The sequence below is a fragment of the Peromyscus maniculatus genome, chromosome 23 (genome assembly GCF_049852395.1).
Source record: "Peromyscus maniculatus bairdii isolate BWxNUB_F1_BW_parent chromosome 23, HU_Pman_BW_mat_3.1, whole genome shotgun sequence".
In the NCBI taxonomy this organism is placed as follows: domain Eukaryota; kingdom Metazoa; phylum Chordata; class Mammalia; order Rodentia; family Cricetidae; genus Peromyscus; species Peromyscus maniculatus.
Window position 1 is genome coordinate 53,398,138 of NC_134874.1, and position 23,374 is coordinate 53,421,511.

Below are 23,374 nucleotides of genomic sequence, written 5' to 3' on the forward strand. Positions count from 1 at the left end.
ATTTGGGATTCATAAGCCATAAACTCAGACCTTTAAAATTTAATTAGTTTTACAAAGTGTTAACAAAAGAGTGATAATAAATGAACTGCTCACCTGTTTCAAAACTTCTATTAACACTAATGAAAAAATAAAGTCAATGGCGAGGTCCCGTCTTTCCATTAAATAGTCTCGCTGCTGTTCATCACTACAAAGTTAAAAACATCACAGTAAATGGCTCTGAAGTCACATTTAGGGTGAAATACTTCATCAGAAGACTGCTCTCAGCCCCACTGGACCGGGACTCTTTCTGTTATGAGGAGACCACATATTACCTGCCTAGGAAGGCTGCTTCTGTTTTTACTATGGTTCAATGGGCACATACTGCCGGAATGTATGACTTCAAAGATCCCAACCACATAAGCTGAAGTAGCTAGCCATCTGTGGGTCTCTAGTCTCGTTCTGTGGACTTCTCTATAGTTCCCTTACAGCCCAGGAATGCTACTGTTCATAAAATCTGATCCACACATGAGACGGCGCTTCCACGGAGGAGGTATGTATTCAAAGGACCCTGGGACATAATTCAGCGATGTAATTAACGGGAAAGATTTCACAAAGGATCCTAAGTCACAAGAAGCTCGTATCATCATCAGTGGGAGTGAGACCAGCAATGCTTTTCTGCTCCTTCTTGCTGTCCCTTCATCACTTGGGATTTGATGGCGGGAGGAAGGAATCAAAACTGGAAGAAAGACCAAAATGAAGCTGGAAGAAGGAGCAGAAGGGAGAGGTGGAGCCGACTCATTCAAAGGTTAGGGAGCCCAAAAAGGAATGTCAGGGGCAGAAATGCATCATCCCTGTCCCAGTTTCCTGCTTCCTGGGCACTCTGAAACTCTGAAAGCGATTGATACCCTCGGCCTTCAGTGGCGGCTGCTGCAGGGACGGTGAGGTGGGTCCTGACTTAAAGCTATGTATGACTCTTCTGCTTGCTAGCCATGTCTCCGCCTACGAAATGGAAATGCAAATGACACAGGTGGAATGTCCCCCGTCCCCGAATACTGGGGACCAGAGAGTCAGATGTTCTCCGACTTTGGAGTATTTGTACCTGTGAAATCTTAGGGAGAAGACCCAAATCTAAACATGGAACCCGGTACGTCTCACGAGTCCCTTCTATGTAGCCTGATGGCAATTAGAACTGAGCATGTTCCCGGGTTGTCCGTCTCTGTGGTGTAAGATCAGCTGTGGAACCATTTTACTTCTGACTTCCTGTCAGCATCAAACTTTTTTTTTTTTTTTTTTTTTTTTTTTTAAAGATTTATTTATTTATTATGTATACAGCATATATGACTGCAGGCCAGAAGAGGGCACCAGATCTCATTACAGATGGTTGTGAGCCACCATGTGGGTGCTGGGAATTGAACTCAGGACCTCTGGAAGAGCAGTCAGTGCACTTAACCTCTGAGCCATCTCTCCAGCCCCAAACTTTTTTTTTTTTTTTTTTTTTGAGCATTTCAGTTTTGGATTTTTCCAATTAGGGATGGTCAACGTTACTTACATGAAGGTTTGACGTGATCAGGCACATACAGTATTTAGTGTAATCTCCTAAACACATAAAGTGTCTGTACTTGTTGAGGATGATAGGATATGCATTCCTTTGGAAGGTATTTGCAAAATAAGCCAAAGGAATTTTAAGCATGGAATGCTTTTGTTTTTAGGCTTGAGAGAGTAAAAAGAAAAGGTGGGATTTAAGATATATATATGTATACATGTATATACACACACACACACATATATATGTATGTATATTTACATATATATATATATGTATCTCCACACGCATACATAAACTTCTGGAAGTGCTTGTGGGAAGTCACATTTAGTAGGTTGGTGAGGTTAAGAAGGGAAGTCATGAAGGAAAGCTGTGGTTTCACTTTTCCAAGGGAAATCATTTCAGATCGTTTATGAGCAGCCAGCCATAAGGAAGCCTGCAGCAAATCCATCTGAAAGTCCTTCGAGACCCACTTGAGCTAGACGGCTAGAAAGTGGTACTGTAGTCGGGGAATGGACATGGCACGAAGCTGTATTCACAGAGAGGATTCTCCTGTGGAGACTGAGATGTGCGCACACAAGAAGGAGACTGCAAGTTTGAAAGCAGCAGAAGCAAGAAAGGTCTGAAGACAGTCGGCAGCAGCAGAGAGCACTTTCTCCTCAGATGGGTGGTAAGAGCTCTTTAAAAGTGGCCGGAGAGTACGGTGGTGCCACACTACCTGCCTGAAGGGAAAGCTTGACACCCAAGCTTGATTCTGAGGACCCACAGTGGCGCTGACACCCCAAAGCTGTCCTTTGGCCTCCACACAAGGGTGTGTACACATGCACTCATACCCCCCACCTCCCCACTCCCCTCCCCTCCCCCTCCCCCAGGAATAATAATGATAATGATGATAATAATAATAACAAATAAAACTTAGAATTGTTTCAAAAGGAAAAAGAAAACCAAACCCCCCCAAAAAAACCCCAAACCTTTTAAAACCTTTTTAAATCTTTGATTATTATTTAAGAAGGCAAATTATGCTTTCAGATAAAAGATACATACTTTTCTAATAATTAATTCAATTTTGAGACCTAGTTGAAGTTCAGCTGGTAGGAGCCAGAGGCATCCGTACGCACTTTTGGCAGTGAAAATGTTGCTATTACACTGATCTTAAGAGCCAACCCCAGGGTCAGCTCCTCCCACTTGGCTATTTTCAGTTGCCCAGGCCTCCCCCTGAGGTTCCCCTTTTAGTCTCGGCCTCTGCGTCAGGCACTCAGACCCTCACCCTCTCAGCTTGTTCCCAGGCACAGACTTTTTTATATTTTCAATGTTGAAGCCTAGCTAAAACACTACTGAGGTAAACTTAACTGTTCTAATTCTGTGGGCATTTGACCTCAAAACTGACCCTGGTTTCCTGCAAAGAACCAGTAGTGCTTAAAAAACAAAAGCAAAAACAAAAACAAACAAACAACAACAACCCCCTGCACTTTCAGTTCATCAGGAAATCAGCTCACACAGAATCTAGTCTTGGTAACCTGATTCTGACAGGGCAGAGGACAAAAGACCAAACTCACTTAGTTCAGTTCTTACAAATGGCTGCAGGGGGTGGATCTCTGTGAGTTCCCAGTCTGGGCTACAGAGTGAGTTCCAGGAAAGGTGCAAAGCTACACAGAGAAACCCTGTCTCAAAAAACCACAGAGAGAGAGAGAGAGAGAGAGAGAGAGAGAGAGAGAGAGAGAGAGAGAGAGAGAGAGAACAAAGATGCTTCATTAAAAAAAAAGAGGGGTTGGGGATTTAGCTCAGTGGTAGGGCGCTTGCCTAGCAAGGCTCTGGAAAAAGAAAGAAAACCAAACCAAACCAAAACAACAACAACAAAACCAAATGGCTGCAGGGTCCCTGTGGAGAGTCACCCCCGGGGAGTCTCCCATTCACAAGCCAAATGTCTGATAGAAGTAACTTCATACATTCAGTGCAAACCACTTTCAGACACAGACAGAAATTCTGCCACCAAATTTTAACGTATTAAAAAGTTATTCTTGGGCCAGATGGTAGTGGCGCACGCCTTTAATCCCAGCACTCGAGAGGCAGAGACAGGCGGATCTCTCAGTCCAAGGCCAGCCTGGTCTACGAAGTGAGTTCCAGGAAAGCCAGGGCTGTTACACAGAGAAACCCTGTCTCAAAAAAGGAAGTTATTCTTGAAGAAAGACTGCCAAGGGGCTGGAGAGATGGCTCATCAGGTAAGAGCACTGGCTGCTCTTGCAAAGGACCAGGGTTCCCAGCATCCACATGGCAGCTCATAACCATCTGTAACACCAGTTCTGGGGGGATCTGACGCCCTCTTTTGGCCTCTATGGGCACTGCATGCATGTGGTCCACATGCACACATGCAGGGAAATACATACATAAAATAAAAATCAGAAAATAAACAAAAGGAAAGATTAAAGGGAGGCTGATAATGGGGACAGGCTTTATTTTTGGAATCTGAAAACACCGTGGAGTCCAGATAGTGGTGAGAGCTGGGCAGAGCTGAGAATTTGCCGAGAACTCCGAACACACACTTTATGGCAGCGACTGTTACAGGATATAGACAGTGCCACTGGACATTTCCGTAGCTCATGTCTGTAAGCCCAGGACTTGGGAGCTTGGAAAAGGAGGTCTGCTGAGTGTACCAGGCTAGCCCAGCTAGAGAGTGTACCAGGCTAGCCCAGCTAGAGAGTGAGGCTCTGATTTTCTTTTCTTTTTTTTTTTAATTCCTTCAAAACTTACTCAGCCTGAAAAAGTTACCCATTGCTTCTTTTTTTGTTTGTTTTTGTTTTTTGAGACAGGGTTTCTCTGTGTAGCTTTAGAGCCTGTCTTGGAACTCACTCTGTAGACCAGGCTGGCCTCGAACTCACAGAGATCCGCCTGGCTCTGTCTTCTGAGCGCTGGGACTAAAGGTCCCACTGCCTGGACCCATTGCTTCTTCAAAGTGATAAATATGATTGACTCTTGCAGAAACTCAAGCATTTTTATAAAACTAAGCTACTGTATTTGGTATAATTATAGATCTTAAATAAAAAATTTAAACGAAGTTATCAGGTTTATCAAGAAAAACAAAGACAGCTGGGTAGTGGTCCATGCCTCTAATCACAGCACTTGGGAGGCAGAGGCAGGTGGATCTTTGTGAGTTCGAGGCCAGCCTGGTCTACAGAGAGAGTTCCAGGACAGCCAGGGCTACATAGAGAAACCCTGTCTCGAGAGAGAGAGAGAGAGAGAGAGAGAGAGAGAGAGAGAGAGAGAGAGAGAGAGAGAGAGAGAGAGAGAAAGGTTAAACCACTTGAAAGCAGTAGGTATCTGATTTTCTGATTTTTAGTAGTGAATTTCAAGTTACTATGTTTCAAGGCATTTTTTTTTAAGATTTATTTATTTATTATGTATACAGCATGTATGACTACAGGCCAGAAGAGGGCACCAGATCTCATTGCAGATGGTTGTGAGCCACCATGCGGTTGCCGGGAATTGAACTCAGAACCTCTGGAAGAGCAGTCAGTGCTCTTAACCTCTGAGCCATCTCTCCAGGCCCGGCATTTTTTAAATGTACAATGAATTCACATGGAGAAATAGATCCACTTTAACACAGCCTCTTTTTTTAATGCTTTCTTTTTTTCTGAAAGATTCATTTTTGTTTTAATTATGTGTATGTGTGTGGGTGAACGCAGGTGCCCGAGAAGATGAAGGAGAAGCCGATTCCCAAAGACATAGATGGCTGTGGGATGCCTGATGTGGGTCTGGAAACCAGCCCAGGTCCTCTGCAGGAGCAGTACATAACTTCAGATGCTCAGCCATCCCTCCGGCCCAGCATCTGATTATTATTTTTTTAAAAAAGTTCTAGCAATCACTTTTCATATCCATAATCATTTTCTTTCTTCAGGTGCCTAGGTGTAATATATTAACTTCAAACTTAGGGAATGCAATGTCTGCCTAATATTGGGGAGGCACACATTAACTTGAGCCCATGAGAATGTTGTCAGCTGCTGAATGGCTCCGGTGAATTCCACTTCTCAAATACACAGGGAAGAGGGATCATAGAGTACCAGACACGGCTCTCAGCTGTCAGGAGAAGTCACAGACATGAACTTAACTTCCCTCACACTGAGGTACGGAGAGACGGCCAGCCTCAGGACTGCCACAGCGGGGACCCTTCTACCATGGTTCACTAAGCATTCCGGGTTTCCTGGCTAACAGGCTGAAATGTCTGAGGGAGTTTCTGAGCCTTCAGTGGCCTGATCTTGGGTATAGACTCAGGGAGTGGGGACTGTAGAGAAAGGGAAGTGAGCAAGATGCTGACCTGGGGCCTACGTCAGCCTGTCCCAACACACGTATAAACAAGGCCCTGTGCATTTCCAACCGGTGACAGCCATCAGTGACAGGGTGACACATGCCTCTGCCGGGGCTCCTCCTGTGAAGTCCGAGAGGCCGGGGTGCCACATAACCCTCATTTTGATGCGGATTGGAAAGAGGGGGCCTGAGAGAGGCAGGAACGAAACACAGAATCCTGACCCCAAAAAGAAAGTACCTTTTAGACTTATTGCTCGTTCTCGGTCTGTATTCGTGCGATTCGTCCTCGATGCCGTTCTGCCTCTTGTACCAATCAAACAGCGTCCGCAGGATGGAAGGCAGGCAGTACTCAGAGAGGGAGCTCATGGAGCTGATGACCTTCAGGGAGAGAGAGACGTAGGCCATCAGAGGGCTTATTGGAGGGGCCAGCTCCCGAGACACTGGCTGTGACATAAATAGTCAACCATAAGCGGTACGCACCGCCAAGTTTCCTTACACATGGCCGCCCAGTCATTTCTTTCATAAGTTAGCGTATTCTGGGGAGCATGGCAGACATTTCTTGTATTATAATAATAATAATACAGCTCATAAGACAGCTCATCCCCCCGAGTGCCTTCCATTGCAAGGCTCAGGTATTCCCTGCATTCCAGTTCTTCATGAAACCACCGCCATTATTCACCACCGCCATCTACCATAACATCTGTACCTGCTTAGGTCTTCAAAAGTTCCTATAGCATAAACCAATATAGTTCAGTCCTAAATGGTTCACGTGAAATAAGTAAGCCAAGCTCCCGAACAAATAACCTTCATGACAACAAGAATGAATGTCTTCTACCAATAAGCAATCATTTGAGCTACGTGCCCAGTTAGGCTCCGGGTACCAAGGAGTAGTAATTTAATTGTATTACTTTAAAGGAAAACATTTAATGTATCCATTAATATACACATATAATGTGAACCCCTCAGTCACCTACTTCTTCAGCTAGGCAAGCTAGGTCTAACTTCCTTTTAGAGTGAAGTGGTCTTGTGAGCAGGGTTCCCCCCCCCCCCTTAAAGCCCTTCGGCTGAGCAAACACGGCTTTTCCCTCGGATTCTGTTATTCCATACTTAATCTCCTCCTCTGTAACAACACTTGTAAGCACATGCACAAGAATCACGGGTTAGCAGAAGTCAACATAAAGATGATGTTGTATTTAGACCATTCTGTGAATCTGGCTATCAGCCTTTCCAAACGGAAACTAATCTGTTCATTTGAAAAAACCAAAAAGTGACCTTTATCCACCCTGGTTATGCCCACAGCCATAATACATTTTCCTGATGTGACTGTCCATGTAACAGTAACTGTTTGGAAGAAAGCAAGTCATGGGAAAGATCTCCTAGATTTTGCTAATGTTATTCCAATGTAAGAAAGAATATTTGAGGGCTGGAGAGATGGCTCAGTGGTTAAGAGCACTGACTGCTCTTTGGGAGGGCCCAGGTTCCTTTCCCAGAATCCACATGGCAGCTTACAACTATTTGTAACTACAGTTCCAGGGAACCCAACACCCATGACAAAACATCAATGCACATAAAATTTAGAAAAATAAGTTAATAAAAAAAAAGAAAAAGAACATTTTGACCAGTTTGAACATTTTGGTGGTGCACACCTTTAATCCCAGCAGGCAGATCTCTGTGAGTTGGAGGCCAGCCTAGTCTACAGAGTGAATTCCAAGACATCCAGAGCTGTTACACAGAGAAACCCTGTCTCTAACACCCCCCACAAAAGGGTGTGGTGGTATTGTGTTCCCCGAAATATTGTGCACCCTAATAAACTTATCTGGGGTCAGAGACAGAACAGCCACAATATTAAACATAGAGGATAGGCAGTGGTAGCACACGCCTTTAATCCTAGCACTTGGGAGGCAGAGCTAGGCAGAAATCCATGTATTCAAGGATACAGCCAAGCATGGTGACTCACACCTTTAATCCCAGAAAGCAAAACTTTAATCCCAGGGAGTGATGGTAGAAGGCAGAAAGACATATAAGGCGTGAAGACCAGAAACTAGAAGCATTTGGCCTGGTTAAGCTTTCAGGCTTTTGAGCAGCAGTTCAGCTGAGACCCATTCTGGATGAGGACACAGAGGCCTCCAGTCTGAGGAAACAAGACCAGCGGAGGATCCGATGAGGTAAGGAAGCTGTGGCTTGTTCTGGTTCTCTGATCTTCCAGTTCACCCCAATACCTGGCTCAGGTTTGATTTTATTAATAAGAACTTTTGAGATTCCTGCTACAAAAGGGAAAGAATATTTGGGTCTGTAGAAATAGCTCAGCAGTTAAGAGCACTTGCTACTCTTGCAGAGGACTGGGTTTGGTTCCCAGCGCCTACATGTCAGGTCAAAACAACCTTTAACTCCAGTTCACGGGACCTTATGCCCTCTTCTGGCCCCCATCGGTACTGCACACATACAGTCTCACATACACGCATGCAGGCAAACACTCATACACATAAGATAAACATAAATAAGTCTTTAAAAAAATAATGAAAGGGTATTTCTCCAAATTGCCACTGACCAAAATGCTTTAAATTGGGACCGTACTTTAACTCAGTGGTAGTGTGCCCTGGGTTCAATCCCTAATCCACTAAAATACAAGTGACAATTTAAAAAACAAAATACTTTGATTTGGGAGATAAAGTAGATTTTTTGATAAAATGGACCAGAACTCACAGTCCCTCAGGTAGGGTAATGGTCTCAATCGTCTGATTTATAATAAAGTTCCAAATGCACTTGCTATTTCAGTGCTTAAAACTGATCTGGGGAGGACCAAGGAGACATGGACACTGGCTGGAGCACGGTTTTTATTCTAGATGGTATCCTGGAACAGTACAAAGAGGGATCAGGGAAAGTCAATTAACTGTAAATAAGGCATACATATAGGCTGGCTGGTAATAATACACCCATGCTGGTTCCCTCCAACAAATGTGCTGTGGGACTATGAGACGTTGGCAGCAGAGCAAGGTGGCCATATTGTGCTATCTGTGCAACTTTTCTATAGACCACAGACCATTCTAAAATAAAGCTTATCAAAAACTCTTTTGCAGCTGCAGAGATGCCTCAGCCGTTAAGAGCACTGGCTGCTCTTGCAGAGGACCTGGGTTTGATTCCTGGCGCCTACCAAGCTGCTCACAACCATCTGTATGCAACTCTCACTCCAGGGGATCTGACTCTCTCTTCTGGCCTCTGTGGGCACTGGTCACATGTGCACATACACACACGCAAACACACACTCATATACAACATTTTAAAAGTACGTAAAATTTAGCCGGGTGTGGTGGCGCATGCCTTTAGACCCAGCACTCAGAAGATAGAGGCTGGTGGATCTCTGAGTTCGAGGCCAGCCTGGTCTACAAAGTGAGTTCCAAGACAGCCAGGGCTACACAGAGAAACCCTGTCTGGAAAAACAGAGAGAGAGAGAGAGAGAGAGAGAGAGAGAGAGAGAGAGAGAGAGAGATAAGGAGAGAACAATGACAAAACCAATCTTGTGTAGGATGTCACAGTCTCATGTCCCTACAAATCTATATAGGAGACAGGCTCACATCTCATCCCCAAACATCTCTGTGTGGAGCTCACGGTATTCAGCTGCTTCGCTTGGGTATAATCTGTACTGCTTAGGGTTTTTAAATTTCAATTTTATTTATTAATTATTATTATTGTTTTGCTAACTTGACACAAGAAGGGTCATTTTGGGAGGATGGAACTTCAACTGAGAGATTGCCTCTACTGGATTAGTATGTGGGCTTTTCTGTGGGGCATTTTATTAATTAGTGATTGAGGAAGGAGGGTCCAGCCCACTATGGGCGGAGTCACCCCTGCGCAGGTGGTCCTGGGTTCTATATTAAAGCAGGCTGGGCAAGCCACAAGGAGCCAGCCAGTGAGCAGCACTCCTGACAGCCTCTGCATCAGCTCCTGCCTCCAGGTTCTTGCCTCAGCTTCCCTCAATAACGAACTAAGATCCAGATGTGTCAGCCGAATAACCCTTGACGATGGTCTTTATCACAGCAACGAAGAAGCAAAGTAAGACCCCCACAGTCTCAGGAGAGGGCGCCCACGGGATCCTGCAAACCCCGCTACTCACTGCAGCGGTCCCCACAAAGCCTGTCTCAGTGCAAAAGCATCAGAGGGGATGACAGGTCAGCAGGGGGACGGGGGACGGATGTGCCCTTCTCTCTGTCCCTGGCCTTCAGGAGCCAGGCTTTCTAGGAGGAAGGGAGGAATCTGCAGAGGCCTGGCCCTCAAAGCCCAGGAAGGGAGGAAGGTCTCGCTGGCTGTTTGGTTACTCGACTCCTCCTTTTACGGGAAGTGGAGCCCATGGCCACATGAATTCCGGCTCTGTACTGCTGCTGAAGGCGGGCAGGCGGGCACAAGGATGTCCTTGTTGCCTCTGAATAATCACGCTCCTCCACCATCGATGGGCCAGAGACTGGGCAGCAGGTGGAGACGGAGTATACGGAATCACAGGCTCATTTCAAAGGGTGTTTTCTTTCTGGGAGTGCATAGAAGAGGACTAAATGTACTTTGCGAATGTTCTAATATTTGCTTTGGCTTTTTATGGGTAAATAGGCTAAAAGAGACTGTCCATTATGCGGCAGTGAAGAGGGTGGCTTTTCTGAAACATTTCATTATCCTTGCTGAATGCAAAGAGGGGCGCTTCACACATAAACGCGTGAATACTTACTTCGTGAGGTCACTCCGTATTTTATAGTAATAAGACAGATTTGTCACGAGTGGTGCACTTAATGCACAATTTAAAGTCACTCCAGTGATGGCTCAGTTTTGCAAACAAGTTCAAGTGCCAAGCAACACTGGGGGTCAAGGTTCCTACGGTGTAAATTCTGTAAAATACTGACATTGTAAAATAATCGCATATGCAGTTCATTTTACTCAATCATACACTGCACTACTGTTTAATTACAGTCCTTAAGTGGCAACAGGCTTAAAGACTTAATTCAGTACCTATTTGGGGAAGATTAGTAATCATTTTTTTTTTCATTTTTAACATCTTGGTTTATTTTATGGATTATATATCATTCTGCATGAGTAATTTCAGAAATATCAAATAACACTTAATAATGTATATATTCAACATCGGTTATTTTAATTCTTAATTGATTTTTAATTTTCATTTATACATTTTTAAAGATAGTAATTTTTTGTATTTTATGTATGTTTTGCCTCCATGCATAAATATACACCATGTGTATGCAGTACCCACAGAGGCCAGAAGAGGGCATCAGATCTCCTGGAGATGGAGTTACAGGCAGTTGTGAGCCACCAGATGTGGGTACTGGGAACTGAACTCAGGCACTCTGCTAGGGCAGTCAGTACTCTTACTCACTGAGTCGTCCCTCCAGCCTCTCCATCACTTACACATTTTAAATAGACGTTCGCTGCACTGTAGAATTATGAGTGTTGAAACACCACAATTTCATGTTTCCTTTTAAAGAAAATTGCAAGTGCTCACGATGCTGTCTCAACTCTAGTATATGCATACATGAGTTTCCTGTTACTAAGGGGTATGTTTTTGCATATTAACAACATAAGGTGCCCAACAGTACAGGACACAGACAACACCTGTAAGAAAACCTAAAAAGAAGTTACTCAGAATGTTTGAGTAAGTTATCTGGAAATTACAGCACTGAATAACACAAGCAAAGTAAAGCCACACTGCTCAGCAAACACTTGCAACTGAATGTCTTCAGAACCCAGCAGGAGGTGACTGATCCTGCACTTGGCACATTTTCATAATTTCCCAAGGGCACTGAGAAGCTCAGAAGGTCTTGGCTTCACATTACAGCTCGACGGCCTGGCACTGTTTCTCTGAAGCAGAGTCGTAAACCTAGGCTAGGAATACCTAATCTCACTGGATTTTAATGAGGACAAAAAACCGAGACGCTATAAAATGCAGGGCACATAATAAAACCTTCCAGAAGGTCAGTTTCGTTCTTCCATTTCCAAATATTGAAGTGAAAGTCCAGATGTAAAGCACATCCGATTTCTGCACAAAAAAGGAAACTATGGAGAAGGTGAGCAACTATGAACCACCCCTCAGACAAGGGTCACTATCTGGATCACGCAAAGAGGCACAAACATTCAGCCCCCGACCCTCAAAACTGCCCACCAGTCAATAAGCCAATGAACTCGGTTGACAGTTCACAGGGGAAGGAAACCAAATGGGCACTGAATATTTTTAAGTGTTCATCTCACAGCTGGAGTGGTTATCCGCCCTTGACACTGGTCTATCAGGGGTGGGGGAGGGGGTGATGACGCCCAACATCTCCCCAAAGAGCTGTAGGCCATTAGTGGCTGCTGCTGGGAAGGGTCCCAGTCCTTGAGGGTGTAGCTGTCCTTGCTGGAGTAAATGACACTCCAACCAAGTTCGTGCATGCCACTTGTAAAAGAAGTGGGACGCAGACACGCAGACAGACAGACAGACGGACACAGTCAGACATGAACCCGGGAAGGGGACTTGTAGAGAGGGAAGGGCTTGGTGAGGATACGATGGAAGGAAGGATAATGGGGGCTGGAATCAAAATAGATGACATATACATATGAGCTTGTGAAAGAATGTGTTTTTCAAGTGTCCAGCATCCTCAGGTCTTGAGGAAATGCAAATTGAAACTACGCAGAGCGGCCACCGCGCTCCAGTCAGGGTGGCTGTCGTCAAGACCGTGAAGGAGGCGAGGATGTGGGAGAGAAGATGGCTTCCAGGTGTGAGGAAGGTAAACGGCTGCTTCCCTGTGGAAACTAAAACCAGCATGTCGTGGAAGGGAGGCGACCCCGAGGCAGAGGGAGACACATTTTTCTTCAGTGGTTATAGCCTCTGGTAAGGCGTCCATTCTCCTGTAAACGCCTCCCCTCCAACCTGCCACGCTTCTGTAACTAGCCCTAATGAAAGTCCTGAGTCTGACCCTCTCTCTCTCCTCCTTCCCTGCTTCCCCTTCCTTCCCTCCTCCCCTTCTCTCCTCCCTTTCCTCCTCCTCTCCTTCCTCTTCTCTTTCTTCCCCTCTCACCCATCTTCTTCTTCTCCTTCCTCCTCCTTTCCCTCACTTTCTCTCCCCGTCTCAGACATGCACGCACGCACGCACGCACGCACACACGCGCGCACACACACACGTACACATGCACACATAGAAAGAGGCCCGTTGGGAAGAGGAAAGGGATTGACATGAGTAGGATGAGGAAAAGAAAGGTAATGGTGGGCAAATGTGATCAAAATACATTATGTACATGTATGAAAAGGTTGTTATGAAACCAATTATTACATAGCATTAATTAAGAACGGGAGGTGGGGGGAAGGAACGGGAAGAGAGGAGGGAGGGGAAACTGTGGTTGGTATGTGAAAATAAATGAAAAAAATTAATAAAAAAGAAAACATTTTAAAAACTGGAACTAGAACTACTATATGGCCCAGCTATCATATACCCCAAACGCCCTCTATACTACCTCAGAGACAGGGAGGTCAAAGTAGCTCAGGTGTCCTATAGCAGGAATCTTAACAGTTCTTATTAATAAGATCAAACCTGAGCCAGGTATTGGGGTGAACTGGAAGATCAGAGAGACAGAACAAGCCACAGCTACCTCACCTCGCCGGATCCTCAGCTGGTCTTGTTTCCTCAGACTGGAAGCTTCTCAGTCCTCATCCAGAATGGGTCTCAGCTGAACTGCTGCTCAAAAGCCTGAATGCTTAACCAGGCCAAATGCTTCTAGTTTCTGGTCCTCACGCCTTATATACCTTTCTGCTTTCTACCAACACTCCTTGGGATTAAAGGCGTGAGTCACCATGCTTGGCTGTATCCTTGAACACATGGATTTCTGCCTCTGGAATGCTAGGATTAAAGGTGTGTGCTACCACTGCCTATCCTTTATGTTTAATATTGTGGCTGTTCTGTCTCTGACCCCAGATAAGTTTATTAGCGTGTACAATATTTGGGGGAATACAATACCACAGTGTCCATCAATGGATGAATGGGCAATGGAAACATGGTCCATACACACAATGGAAGAAGACCATCAATGGATGAATGGGTAATGGAAATGTGGTCCATATATGCAATGGAATTTCATTCAGTCATGAAGAAAAATGAAATCATGGAACTTGTAGGAAAATGGATGGAACTGGAAAGTACTATAGTGACCAAGGCAACCCAGGCTTCGAAAGACCAATTCTGCATGCTCCCTCTCATGTGTGGACCCAGCTTTAAATATATATATATATATATATGCATTCATGAGGAAGTGAGTGTGGGCGGAGGCTGAGAAACTAGAAAGGGGGTCCATGCCATGGGGGGAAATGGGCTTTCAGGGACAGGGTGAGGAGGATAAGAGAAGGCGTTTGGTATGAAAGGGAAGGGGGAACACTGTGGGTGGGCGAATACAGTGTTAATGGGGACCAGAGAGACAGAGTAGGGAGAATCAACCAAAAGTATGCATGTATGAAAATGCTATAAAAAAAGCCTGCTACTTTATATGCTAATGGATACAATTTAAATGATCCTGATGAGATTATTGGCTGAATGACCAAAGCTGATGGCAGAATTTTATCCACCAGAGCTAATCAAATGCATTTTAGGGGCAAATACAGTGGGGAGAGCCTTAGCTATGACCTGTCCAAGCACCAACTCTCGGGGCCTCTTTGAAAATCCATGGGGGGTTAGCGTATGCTCCCACACTTCTGACTCCAGAATATAAGCACAGTGTCAACCACCTGCCAGCTTCCTGATGCTTGATACAGAGCGGGCTGAGCGACACATGCTTGTCACCCTGAGACTTAGGCGGGAGGTATCGAACCCTGACCCCCAAGTTTCCATTGGGCTATGACTCACTCCTAAGGCAACAAGAAGTGACAATGAGTATCGTAGCTGGAGTCATCCTGGAACCAAAACCTGTCACCTAGCTAAAGCCTGTTAGTACAGCGTCCATCTCACCCCCAAGTCTCAGTTACCTTCACGACAGCAAATGAAAACCAAACACAACCATTGGTGTTCACTAGTGTAAGGGGGTCTGTGGGAACTGCTCACTGTCAGGCCTCACCGGATTCTGCTCTCCTCTCCTCACCCCCTCCTTTGTCCTTTCTTCAGGATTCACAGTCTCTCCTGCATCAGAGATGCCTCCTCTCCCCACATCACCGTCAGCTCTCTCCTTAGTCCTTGACATCTGACGTCCATTCTGGCCATACCAGGGATGTCTCTCATCTGACGTATCAGCAGGGACAAAACCCGGACGCCAAACAGTGGCCTTTACTGGAGTTGTATCTGCCGAAGTCTCCAGAGCAAGGGACACTATTTACTATTCATCATGGCTTTCCTGGAAGGTCTTTCCTCTCCAGGGTCCCACGGGTCTGCCCTGTCCCAGTTAGCTTCTAGCACTTTCTCTCATCTTCTGTGTGCATCCTTATGCACAGAGCACAGGGAGACAGTTTACCTATGACAATCACGGTCTGGTTCTGATGTTTGGATTCTCACCTGATGCTCTGGCCAAAGCCCTTTTGGGGAGCAATGAGATAAAGAGGAAATGTCTTCCGCTCCCCAACAGAGGCTGCTCCAAGCACTAAGTTGGGGGAGGGGGTAGTCCAGTTAGTGAAATAGCAGGGAGAATACAGTATCTGAATTATAAATTGAACACCTCTGAAGCCCCCAAATCTGAAAATTGTAAAGTGCTGGCATTTGGTGTCTCAGGTGGAAAAGTGCTACAAATCTGAATTACTAATGCATAAAATCATTTGCATTTTTTGCACACAATCGCCTTGAGGCTATGTGTTGAAAGTGTATATGCTATATACCTACATTTCATACTTGACTTAGGTCCCATGCCTCTACGTGCATGTAAAAATCAGGAATCCGAACCCACTGTGGTTTTAAGTATTTTGTGTGAGGGTCATTCAGGCGGCATTTCGGATTTGTTTGTCCGTTGTTAGATAACACACAGGCAACAGTCTACAAGCTACAGTCAGAGAAAACAGGTGCACACAGCTGGAAGGTGCGCACAAGAACAGTGAGTGATTCTTCACCAGCTGTCACGGTTGCGCATGTGTCTGGCGCCCCCCGTGAATGCACCCTCTGCTAGGAAAGTGCTGCGGTCCTCCCCCCGTGGAGGGGCGTTTCTGAACACGGGCGTCCTTTTCTCTTCTAACCGCGGAGTTTGATTGCCACTCACTAAGGTCCATCCTCATCACCTGCTGTTTGATCGCAGTATCAAGAAATCACATGCCTGGGGTGTTAACCTTAAAAAAGGGATGTCTGGAGGGGCGGGGGAGGAGGCTCAGCAGCTAAGATCAGTCGCTGCCTCCCAGGGGCCCTGAGTTTGGCTCCCAGTACCCACATTCTGCAGGTCACAACCATGTGCAACGCCAAGTTCTCTCTCTTCTGGAATCCCTGGGCTCCTGCCCAGGCATGGTATTATTGTACACACACAGGCACACATGCATACACATACAATGATTTTTTTGAAAAAGCCACATCTTGGGCCTGGGGATTTAGCTCAGTGGTAGAGCGCTTGCCTAGCAAGCACAAGGCCCTGGGTTCAGTCTTCAGCTACGGGGAAAAAAAAAGAAGAAAAAAGCCACATCTTTAAAAACAAAAATTTGATAACAGAAGAAAGGTGCTTTCACAGCACATTCTCCACATAACACAAAGCAGAGCCCATGAGAGGTGCCATGGTCCCGCTCTGGCGTTCTGCTCCTTAAGTGTTAACAATCACGATGAGGGACAAAAGCCTAGGTGTGTGAGCGAGCGAGGCCCCCAGACCACTTAACATGGATTTTTCAACCATGTAAAGTGTTCAACAGCTGTGCAGAGTGGTGGACACCTGGAATCCCAGCATTTGCCAAAGGGTGGGAGTTAGAGGGGGGATTAGATAGAGGTGAGCCCAAGCCACATAGAAAGACTTGTCTCAAGAACGTATGTTCTGGGCTTTTTGTTTGTTTGTTTGTTTATTGTTTGTTTTGTCGAGACAGAGTTTCTCTGTGTAGCCCTGGCTGTACTGGATCTCACTTTGTAGACCAGGCTGGCCTTGAACTCACTAAGATCCACCTGCCTCTGCCTCCCAAGGGCTGCGATTAAAGGTGTGCGCCACCACGCTTGGCAAGAACATGTGTTCATCACACCAATAAAGAGTCCCTGCAGCCAAGATTTCCCTCACATCCAACTTCCCTTGAGCTCTTAAATCCAATCTACCCCTTTGCTCTTTCTGTACCCAAAATGTCCCTTTATTATGATTAATGCCCCCCATATCCTCGACTGCTCCCTGGACAGCGCATCTTCTTAGGCTTCCCCCACAGTTTCGGGCACTCTTTTCTTTGGTGTATTTTTCTTGGAAAGGCTTTTCCTCCCTGGAGCTCTGTGATGCTGCCCCATCCCGGTCAGCTTCCAGCGCTTTAAATCTGAACCTTTTATGAACGTAAACTATGATGCTCTCCTTCATTCCTTCGCTCTCCCTTTCAGTTCTGTGTTGAGTGACCATCTTGTCATGTTTCTAGATTCTCCGACCCCCGATCTAAAACTAACTTACGGCCTTTCCCCCTGTTCGCCCCGTAAACAGTCTCCCTCTGCTTGATAATCCTAATCTACAGAACACGGTCCAGGCTCCTCTGGTGTGACTCCCGTGACCCACTGCAACGGAACATCCTCCCCGCTTCCCACTGCCGTGACCTCCACTTGCTCTGCTCCCTCCCTTCGACAGCTTCATCCGTGGGTCACTCCTCGGCCCATCTTCTTCATCTAGATGATGAAGTCACGGCGCTTTGATGACTCACTGTGACACTCACCCGATATTCTTGTCTCGGAACTTCTGGATAACTCATACTTGTACCTCTAGCTTTCCCATGCTGGACTTCTAAGCATAAGGCACTGTCTTCCTTCTGGGCCAGAGGGTTTCTTGAGGCTAGGACCTCTATTGTGTCTGTATACATGCACGGGGTCCTAGGTGTTCTGTTGCTGTGATAAACCCTGACCACAACCCTTCTGTGGAGGGAAGGGTTTATTTGGCTCACAGCTCACAGTCCATCATTAAGGAAAGCCAAGGCGGGAACTCACGGCACATCCCTGCAAGCACGCACAGACGTAGAGGCCATGGAGGAACGTTATTACTGGCGTGCTCAGCAGCCCTTCCTATACGGTCCACCTGCCCAGGGGTGGTACCACCCAAAGTGGGCTGGGCTCTTATGTCAGTTAGCAATTAAGAAAACGCCCACAGGCAGGCCCACATGGCATTCTGGTGGAGGTGATTCTTCAGTTGAGGCTTTCTCGTCCCAAGTGTGTGAGGCTGACAGCCAAGATTAGCCATCACACACAGCTTGTGTGTTCCAGGCACTCCGTTGATCTAAGTGGAAATTACTTCAAAAGCTGGTTTGCATTGGGTTCTTCTGTCTCTCGTTCTTCCATCAATATTGATTATCTTAACTAATGTTAGTGGTAACCATCCTGTGTACGGTCTCCTTGCCTCTGCTTTAGTTCATGTATAATCGTCATCAATTCCAAGCTCCCCAATACCTGTTCTTCAAAGGTCTCCCACTGCACCTCCACAAACACAGCCTCTCGGTAGTAACGCGAGGCTGTCTCTTAGGCCATTCTGATACTGACAAAAGGATTAAGCCCCATCCCACGGGCACTGGGGTCTTCCACATCTTAGCCCCGGACCTGTGCAGGCTGACCTCTTTCCTAACATCTGCGGACTGTAGGGAACTTGGAGCATTTCCTTTTCTGGAACTCATGTGATTCTAAGTCCAGGGACCTTCCTACACCTTTTAGGTCTCTTAAAACCATTTCAACAGTAGATCGCTGACGGCAATGCTGAAGAATCCTGGTCACAGATGTGAAAAAACCAACCAGAAAGGTTCAGGTGGTAACTCTTCTACATGGAAGAGGCCAGTGTTGCTCTGGGCTGTGGCCAGATCAGGGGCAATGCTCCGTGTCCTATGGTTCTGGGCGACAGTCTTACTACTGGTTCATGCTTAGAGCATCTTTATAGACAGCATTGGTACAGAATGGGCCTTCTCGAGCTTCCAGTGCATATGCGTATAGGGAACAGAAGGCTGTAAGAGCCAGTTTGTGTTTAGACAATATGGCGCTGATACGGACATCCAGTACAAGTCAGCTGACACTGGACATGGCCAGGGGTGGCTGTGTGGTGTTAGCACAAAATGGCTGACACCAGATGTCTGGGGACCCGAATCAACAGTGACGTCATCTGCTACATAACTATTTTTGGCAGAGTGCCACTTTTGTGTGGCTTGTGTGTGAACACGGCCTTGAGGGCAGAGTCATAGGCAGCCTGCCTGTGTGTGTGTGTTTTTCTGTAGCCCATGTGTGCCAGCACGTGCCTGGGTGCTTGCTAGTGAGGGCCTTCTTCTGGAATGGAAAAATGTGTCTTATCAGTCTACAACTCCTCAAAAAACTCCTTAACCCCCCAGCCTTTCATTAGCCCTCCTCAGAACACAGACCTGGCAGCATGGGACCCCTGGGGGTTCTTTTGGAGCTGCGAAGTCTGTAGCTCCAGGGCCGCCAGGCGATGTTCCTAACACGGTCCACGGGCCACAGTTTGTGTCATACGGTTAAAAATGATCTAGTGAATTCCGTGTGGAAGTTGAGATGTAAGCCCAGGTCTGTCTTACCCCACATGGTCTTGTGTTTCTACAATATTGAATGAAAAAACGAACTGTAGTTAAGCCGGGTGACTTGGGATAAGAACTCACCGCAGTGTTAATTTAGAAGAATTTAGAGAATAAGGGAGGAGATACATTCAGCTAGAAAAAAATTTTTCCCCAAGAAAAGGTGGTGACGGGGGATAAAGAGACTAAGAATATGAAATAAACAAAAAAATCACGCAAAGTAAAACACAGTGACAGGAACAGGAAGAGCCCAGACCTACCACTCACGAAATGGTAACACCAAGCACATGGACACGCTCACTATGTGTCTCTGACCAATCGGGTCATGGTGACAACCACAACTGACATCGCGGGGCAGAGGGGTGGGGTCCACTCTCCATCTCATCAGAGTCCAGGTGAAGAGCCAAGTCTGCCAGCCCCAGAGGCAAGCCAGGGTCACAGCAGCCCAGGAGGCTGGACCTGAGCACCAGCCTGGGACCGAGAACTGCATCTCCGTAGTGTGTGGCCGCAATACTGCAGACTTGTGAGGCCTGGGGTGTCTCCCCTCTGCCCCAAACACGACGCTCTACAGAAAGTGTGTTCGTTCTGTGTGGTCCCCAGTCCATAGAACCCGGAGAGCGTCTTAGGCCGTAGGGCAGTGAGCACTGTTTGGCTCGAATACAGGCACCCACTAAAGGGTCTGAAGACACTTTGTCCTGTATGTCATATACTCCTGAAGTCTGGTAGCACCATGACACCCGTCCAGCTTCCTCCAATGTCCTGCTACGCATCATTCTAGGCGGCTCTAAAGCCTCTCTAAGGTGACAAGGCCAGGGTCCCTCCCTTCTGATGTCACGGTGTTGGATGTTGATATCCTTACCTAATATGGACTTTCTTTGCTTTTTTTTTTTTAATAAAATTTTTAAAAATTTACTATTTTTCCATTGGAGCCTAAGGTTTTTATAACTATTGTTGAGGCAATTTTTCTCTTTCAGAATTGTCAATTCATCCCCCCAACCCCCCAATTTCTCTCCAGTACTAAGGATCAAATCTAGGACATGCCAGGCGAGCACTGTATTTACATCTCTCTTTTTATTAATGGCCATGTTTTACTCTGTAGCTCAGGCTTGCCTCCTGCTTACATCCTCCTGCCTCTGCCTTGCAGGGGCTGGGGTTCCAGATGAAGTCTGGCAGGACTGGAAATAACCGGATGAAACTATAAACAAGCTCTAATGCAGAGAGCCGGTGGTTATAGACTATAACTAATTCAGAGGGAGCTGGTTTTTCAGTGCGTTCCCTGAAAGTCATCTTTTCTTGGCCTCTAACGTGTTAGGGAAAAACAAAACAAAACACTGAGGGCCTGCTTATATTCTTCTGGAACTTAATTCAAATCACAGGGCATCTCCTGATGTCTCTAACACCCAGCTGGAGATGCCCAGGGCACAAGGTTTTTTGAGATTCATTAGGCTTTTATTTTATGTGTTCAAGCGTTTTGCTGGATGCGTGTGCGCATGCTCTCTGTCACGCAGTGACTTCAGAGGCCAGAAAACACAGTTGGATCCGCAGGAACTGGTTGACAGCTGTCATGTGGGTGCTGGGAACCAAACCTAGGTCCTCTTAACCTCTGAGCCGGCTCTCCAGACCCCGAGGGTACTACACTACACACGGATGGCGTCTCCGGCATAACGGTGAGTACCCTCGCCTCCCTGCTTCTTCTTACATTCCTCGTGGCTCCTCCTCCTGACCCTAGGCAGTGACAGACACCAGGGCCTTGCTCACCCTGGGCAAGCCCTCTGCCTCTGAATCCATCTCCAGCCCCGGCTTTGTGCACTTTGAAATAAACAGGAAGCACACAACACGCGAAGCAGCGCCTCACATACCTGATCAAACTGGGGGTCTTCTCCACGCTGCAGAGATTTCGTCAGCGGCTTTTCCTACAACAACAACAAATAACATATACAAAAGTAATTATGGAGGATTATAACAATGTAGTAGAAATATCATTGTTGTTTTAATTTTCTCATTCACTTTTCCCTTTATGGCACAAGTGATGCTTGTTTTTAAATAAGCTGAAAAGTATTCCTCTTCTAGCCTGGCCTTAACCTTCATTGCTGAACGCAGGAGGAAGGCCCAGCCCTGTGGGGGCGTGGGGGCGTGGGGGCGGGGCTATTCACTGGGCAGGTGGGTCTGGGTTAGACAAGACAGGTAGCCCAGCGAGCCATGGGAAACAAGCCAGTAAGCGGTGATGCTCTGTGGCCTCGGCTTCATTCCTACCACGGCTTCTCTTGACATTGAACCTGTTCCTTCTCCAAGTCGGTTTTGGTCAGTGGTTTCTCACAACAGAAAGCTAACCAGTACAGGAGTACAAAAGAACATGTAAAAGTCATATGAGTGGTGTGTGTGTGTGTGTGTGTGTGTGTGTGTGTGTGTGTGTGTGTTTACATCTGCACACACATCTGTGAATGCATGTATGTCTATAGAATTTGTTATTTGGCCAGTATAAATACATGTCCTAGGTAACTTCCTCTACATTTAGCCTGTCACACAGACCCACGGCTGCCTCACTTCTCCCGTCACAGAGCTGACATACACCCAAGGCTGACGCAAGCCCCATCCCCACTCTGGCTAGCCTTGAACTTGTGACAGCCTTCTTGCCACAGGCTCTTGAGTGCTGGCATGACAGGTGCCATTATGGTCTCAGTGCACACCCCTGAGGCTTCCCCGGGAGACGTGGAATCAGCTGCCCTCTCTCCTCTGGGGACTATCCACTCTCAAACGGTGTGCATCTAACCGAAAGAGAACGCTGTGCTCTCACTGGCTAGTCAGCCTTTCTCTTCAGCCTGTCCTGTCTGGAACATACGAATCGGGGAGTGGATCTAGAAACGTGGATGAGAAGAAAGAAGGACAATGAAACATCAGGTCTGGCTCACTACACAGAAAGGGTCCGCTCTCCGATTAAGTTGGAAAGCACCCGTGTCTGCAAAGCTTACAGTGACATTTTCTTTGCAAAGCCAGCTAAACGCAAATATTAGCAATGACGATATGATGTGAAAACAGGCAGGCAGTCAGGTCCCCCAGCCATCCTTGGAACAAATGTGGGGTGAGAATCTCTGCTTGGAATTTTCTCTATTCATCCAGGACTGAGGGGGTCACTTTGTGCCCAACCTACAGGCTGGGAGGACGGCTGAGCAGCGAGTGGTTCCTGGCATGGGGAAGAGAGTCTGGGAGAAATGCGGTCAGTGATACCCTTTGTGTTATGGATGCTGCTCATCATTCCAACATCGGCTCCACCATCACTCCCTCAGGGAAGTCTCTTTGAGCTAGCCTCCAATACCAGCTCTGCCCCTCCTTCAAACCTGCAGGGCCCCATTATTCCTCCTTTCTCAGCACTTTCCATGGCCCGAGGCCACATTACAGAGCGATGTGCACATGAGTGATGTCCCACGCGACCTCCTACTTGTCAGGAAGCTCCAGACAGGCAGAAACCTGATCAGTGTCTCTCAGCACTTACAGGTCCTGGGGAAGGGCAGGGCTTGGTGCCGGTTAGGGGCCTATACTCTCTTCAAATATGAGGCCTTCCTCGTGTTTGTGTGTGCATGTGTGAGCTAAAAATTAAATATATATCTATATGTGTATGTATTTTTTTGCCAAGTGTGGTGGCTCACGCCTTTAATCCTAGTGCTTGGGAGGCAGAGGCAGGCGGATCTCTGTGAGTTCACAGCCAGTCTGGTCTCCAGAGCAAGTTCCAGGAAAAGGCGCAAAGCTACACAGAGAAACCCTGTCTCGGGAGAAAAAAAAAATTCTATTGTGGAAAACATTGGTAACATTTGCCATTTTAAATGGTCAATTCTGTGCCATTATGGTATTGCCAATCACTTCCTCTGTTAATTTCATGAGCCCTTTTCATGCTGGAAGCTTCTATTTCAACCACCACA

General features: G+C 46.5%; 1 protein-coding gene across 6 annotated transcripts in view; it reads right to left on the minus strand.

The window, feature by feature from the left end:
• Positions 1-23,374, minus strand: part of Fry (FRY microtubule binding protein) — a 394,509-nt gene that overhangs the window by 160,582 nt on the left and 210,553 nt on the right. For all 6 annotated transcript variants that reach the window (XM_076560830.1, XM_076560829.1, XM_076560825.1 and 3 more), the window contains 3 exons: positions 21,320-21,373; positions 6,060-6,199; positions 94-184 (listed from right to left, as the gene is read on the minus strand). In XM_076560830.1, the coding sequence (XP_076416945.1) occupies positions 94-184; positions 6,060-6,199; positions 21,320-21,373 (285 nt within the window). The remainder of the gene's footprint in view (positions 1-93; positions 185-6,059; positions 6,200-21,319; positions 21,374-23,374) is intronic.